The sequence below is a fragment of the Hippocampus comes genome, unplaced genomic scaffold (assembly GCF_001891065.2).
Source record: "Hippocampus comes isolate QL1 unplaced genomic scaffold, H_comes_QL1_v1.1 scaffold9, whole genome shotgun sequence".
In the NCBI taxonomy this organism is placed as follows: Eukaryota; Metazoa; Chordata; class Actinopteri; order Syngnathiformes; family Syngnathidae; genus Hippocampus; species Hippocampus comes.
In genome coordinates, this window is record NW_017805275.1 from 2052801 (window position 1) to 2057486 (window position 4686).

Consider the following 4686-nt stretch of genomic DNA (forward strand, 5'->3'; position numbering starts at 1 on the left):
GGGCGGAGCCTTCTGGGGAGCGCAGTGGGGGTGGTAGCGGGGGTCGCAGAGGACGGGCACGGCGCCGGCGGGCAGGTAGACGATGTGAGGTTTGCATTGGGGGTCCTTGATGTTGCACAGGTAGAGCACATCCGCCTGGGCGATGGCGGGGGCGCGGGGAAGGGGAGGGGGTGCGGTGGCGGGCGCCTCCGTGGCCTTGGGGACCCCTTTCATCGGCGGTGGAGGAGGAGCAACGACTTTGCACTTCTTGTCTGTGGTGGGGTCGCACATGATTTGAGGGACCCCCAGCTTGCTCTGAAAGTATGAGGCGTTGGGGCCGTACGTGTGTTCCAGGTGCCTCATTTGCTGGTACAACATCCTCAACTTGTCGATCTCATACAGCTGAGGGATGCACAATGCATGGTCACTCAACACTTTTATTAAACCCATATTTAAATTCATAGTAAGAATGCGCTGAAGTTCTGTCTCTCAGCATGCCATTACAGCCATCCGGAGGAAGAGGGGAAAAATGAGCTACAAAGCACATGACATCATCAAACTAATTGTTATGACACTGGCAGATCTAAAGTAGTTCTCACTTCTGTTTTCCTATTACTGGATTTCAGTTTTCAGCCATAATGGCCACCCCCCACATCCCGGGGAAATCTCTGATTCTTCTGCCATTCTGATACGACTGCAGCATGATGAGACCCATTGATACTTTGCCACGTCATATTTTGATTAACTTAAGATTAATAGGAGAGACATAAAAATTGATCTGAATATAAACTCTAAATGAATCTGTTTTAATGCTGATTCTTACAGTCAACATCAATCAAAAGCGTTACTTTTACATCATAGCAAGCAAACAACATGGCTGAGAAGTCATGGTTTTTCATACCATCATCCACAGTCATGATTTCTTGAAATAAAATGCACAGATATCCAGAACCTCGCACATTTATATTCACAATACAATCACAGCATGTGAAATGGTCTCGGCCGTCGGTGACAGTTGATGACTCAGATTCGCTGTGAAGTAGCAAATCTGTGCATGAGATAGAAGGCGACATTGAGGTAGCACACAAAAGCCAAGCAACGGCATTTTTTACATTAAGACTTGATGCTGGTGGTATGGGTGTGTTGAGCAACATGTGTGCATTTTATTTCATGAAAGACTGACAGTAGATGGTATGATAAACAATGATGTCTCGTGACAGTGAGGGTTGCAGGCATGTGCGTGTGGCCACCGTCTGCCACTGGCTAAAGTGGTGTTTTGTCACCACGGCCTGCTCACTGAAAATTGCTGGCTATGACCCTGTGTTCCCATTTCGAATGATCTGCATTAGTAGTCCCGCAACTTGCGAAAGACAATAAATGTGTCTCATTTTGTGTGTGTGTGTGTGTGTGTGTGTGGTACCCCCACGGTGTGTCCGATGCTACTGTAGTAGCGGTAGTAGGCCTGGAAGTCCGGGTTGCCTCGGTACCATTTGGGGTCCACGTTCCTCTTGGGCCTGGAGTGGCTCAGGAAGTCGTTGGCACTCTGCTGATCAATGGCGACGTCACCGACGGGAACCATCCCTGTTCATTGTGTGAGGAAGAGGATGATGAAGAGCAAGAAGACGGGTTTATTGCGATCAAGTGCTGAGGTTACCTTCTTGCTGGATAGCACTAAGCAAGGATTTGGCCTCCAGAAAGCCTGCAAAGAAGAAAAAAAAATCATACTTTACATTCACATACAGTATTTGGATTTGAGATACTTTAAATTAAAGTATCAAATCATTAAAGTCTTTAATGCACATGAAATGATCCTAACTTACCCGGAAGCCATGTTAGACAGCTAAGTGTCCCCCAAAAACACAACAAGGAAATCATCTGGACCCCTGAAAACAACAAATTGAAAGGACTTGAAAAACAAACAATATATAATATCATCAATTGTAGGATACGGTCTGCGTATTACAAAAATAGTCCGTTAATAGCACTGGTCAACAGATAATTTGAATCAGAGATTGCTTTATATGTTTCTCAGCATAATTTTGACGCTGATTTCAAAAAGGTCTTTACCTTTTTCCCTGGAACATCCATTTTGGGAGATATTTTCGTTTTTTTGACCGCAATACGGATTTGACTGTTGTAATTTATAACGTTTCAAAAAAAATATCCACCTGTTGCTCAATTTTCTTTTTTTAAAAATACTTCAAAGAAGTGTGACCATTAGACTTAGCATTGTTTTACTCTTATGGGTGCTTTTTAACAACTTTCTATTTCTATACCCATTTTCCATGTATGTTAGTTAATAAGATAAAATAATGACTTATTTTAAATAATGTTGAGTAAGTTAACAGCAACTTTAGATTTTCTTTAGAAAATACAGAAAAGAATATAATTTAGGAACATAAATGTTGATTAATAACATAAAACGATTTGTTTCATTTAATGTAGGTGAGTAATTTGCAACTTTAAATTTGGTTTAAAAATTATATTAAAATTATATAAAGAAGATAAACCTTTTAGTTTAATTTTCCATATTATCAAAAGCTTCTAGGTAATTTTCTTTAAAAAGATATAATAGAATTAAAATAACATTTTCACAAACACTGACTTTGTACTTAATAAAATACATAGTAATTCATATACTGTAGGTTAAGACACTGCAACTTCTGCCTTTTTTATAAATAGTATAGAATCCATCCATCCATCCATTTTCCGATTCGCTTTATCCTCACAAGGATCATATTTTAAAAATGTACTTTAAACTTATAATATAATTGTTAGCAAACATCAACTTTTAGCTTTTTTTTATATCTATATATTGGTTTATTTTATATCTAGATAATACACTTTTTTTCATAAAATTATGCAGTTTAATGAACAACAGCATTCTATTCTCTTTAAAAAGTCGTAAATGTTAAAAAACAAACCCCTCAACACTTAAGTAGGTAGACTACAGCCTCTATTGTTCATGTGGTAACTGAACAGTGTATGTATTCTGTTATTGTGTAGCTTGTACAACTAGCTTTAAAAACTACAAACACTTACCACACATATTGTTGAATAAATTATGTAATAATTTAAGTGAATAAGTGAATGACGTTCAATAGATGTTTTAAAAGCGCTTACCTGGTTCAGGAAGCTGTCCTCACCGCTTGGACTGTGCCAGGCAGGTTAAATAGTGAGTCAGGGTCATCCTGAACCTGCAGCGGCTATCCAATCGGAGCCCTCCCTCATTTGGAGGACCAAATCATGCAGCGCGCCTCCCTTTTTGTCAATACATTTTGAAACACGAGGCCTGTGGCAACAATTAAAAACAAAAAGCAGCCAGTAAAAGAGAACTCGGGGTGGAAAGGAGGCCATTAAAGTCAAAACCCATGCTGTGAAAAGTGCAACTGGGAGGGAAAATGCTGCAGACTAACGCGATATACTTGCCAAGATGAAGAAGAAAAAAAAATCCAAAGATGTTGACCTCATGCTATTTAAAATTTATGGACGATGAGAGTCTGCACCAAAATGGTGCTAATTAGTTGTTGGACATGTGGCAACACCTGTTTGTGTTACTGAGCTACTAAAAGGGGCAAACTCCATTTTTGTCTTTATAAATGGAAAACATTTTCTTTAAAATGTGTTCTAGTTCAAATATGGGCCCACATAGACGAACAACCGTTCACATTCACAGTCACACCGAGGGAAAATTTAGAGGGTTCCATTAACCTGCCATGCATGTTTTTTGGGGGGTGGTGGCGGGGGGTGGGAAACTAGAGTACCCGAAGAAAACCCACACAGGCAGGGGAGAATACGTAAACTCCACACAGGAAGGCCAGATCTCAATTTGAACCGACAACATCTAAACCGTGAGGCGGACATGCTAACCAGTCGCCCACTGTGGCGCCCCTTATACAGCTCAGTGGGTGCAAATCATGTCCACATCGATTGTGGCAGAATCCGTACAGTGATATCCAATTGGGTCATCATCACCAAGACTCCTCTCCAGATCCGGGAGGAGGGGGGAAGGAAAGAGGAAGCGGCAGCCAAACACGCCAACACAGTTATATTAAATGCAAGAGTATACAAATGAGTCATAATTTGGGTTTGAAACATTTCAACTGACGTAGCTGCTCTAATTTCCATGGGTAGGGTATTCCAGTGTGATTCATTTGATGACAACCAGTCAATTGCAAATTTTAATCAGAGATGGTTTTATTTGTCCCGAAACGTATTTTGTTGCGCATTTTAAAAAAATCTTCCATTTTGAGCCAGCACATCAAGCTTTTGATAGTTTTTGTTTTTAAATTTGACCGACAAAAGCCTGCATTTTACCATGCATCATACTTTAAAGCTATGACGTTTCAGAAAAAAATTCCACTTTTTTTTTTTATTGTTTATTGTTTATTGAACATAAAATACAACAACAATTGACAAAAGGCAAACAAAATTACAAAAGGAAAAATAAGAATAAAAATAAAAAGTAAATAAAACAAACATCATCACCGTTATATGTTCAAAGGAGTAGGAAGAAGTATACAACTTATCTAGTCCTACCCCTTGTTGTGTAATAATATAAATAGATCATTTTTCAATGCAAAAGAAAGGAAGAGATCTACCTCTCATCAAGTACTTTTACCCTTATGTGTACTGTACTTATCTATTTATACACCCTTCTGTTTGTATATACATACACATATATATATACATACATACATACATACA

At 39.2% G+C, this 4686-nt stretch overlaps 1 protein-coding gene across 1 annotated transcript in view; it reads right to left on the reverse strand.

The window, feature by feature from the left end:
• The window catches only part of and4 (actinodin4), a 4481-nt gene extending 894 nt beyond the window's left edge, over window positions 1-3587 (reverse strand). Inside the window, exons 1-5 of the mRNA XM_019869686.1 lie at window positions 3103-3587; window positions 1800-1862; window positions 1634-1678; window positions 1400-1560; window positions 1-381 (exon numbers count right to left, since the gene is read on the reverse strand). The exon at window positions 1-381 is cut by the window's left edge and continues 894 nt beyond it. Coding sequence (XP_019725245.1) covers window positions 1-381; window positions 1400-1560; window positions 1634-1678; window positions 1800-1854 — 642 coding nt within the window. The 5' untranslated portion in view covers window positions 1855-1862; window positions 3103-3587. The remainder of the gene's footprint in view (window positions 382-1399; window positions 1561-1633; window positions 1679-1799; window positions 1863-3102) is intronic.
• Window positions 3588-4686: the final 1099 nt, after the last annotated feature.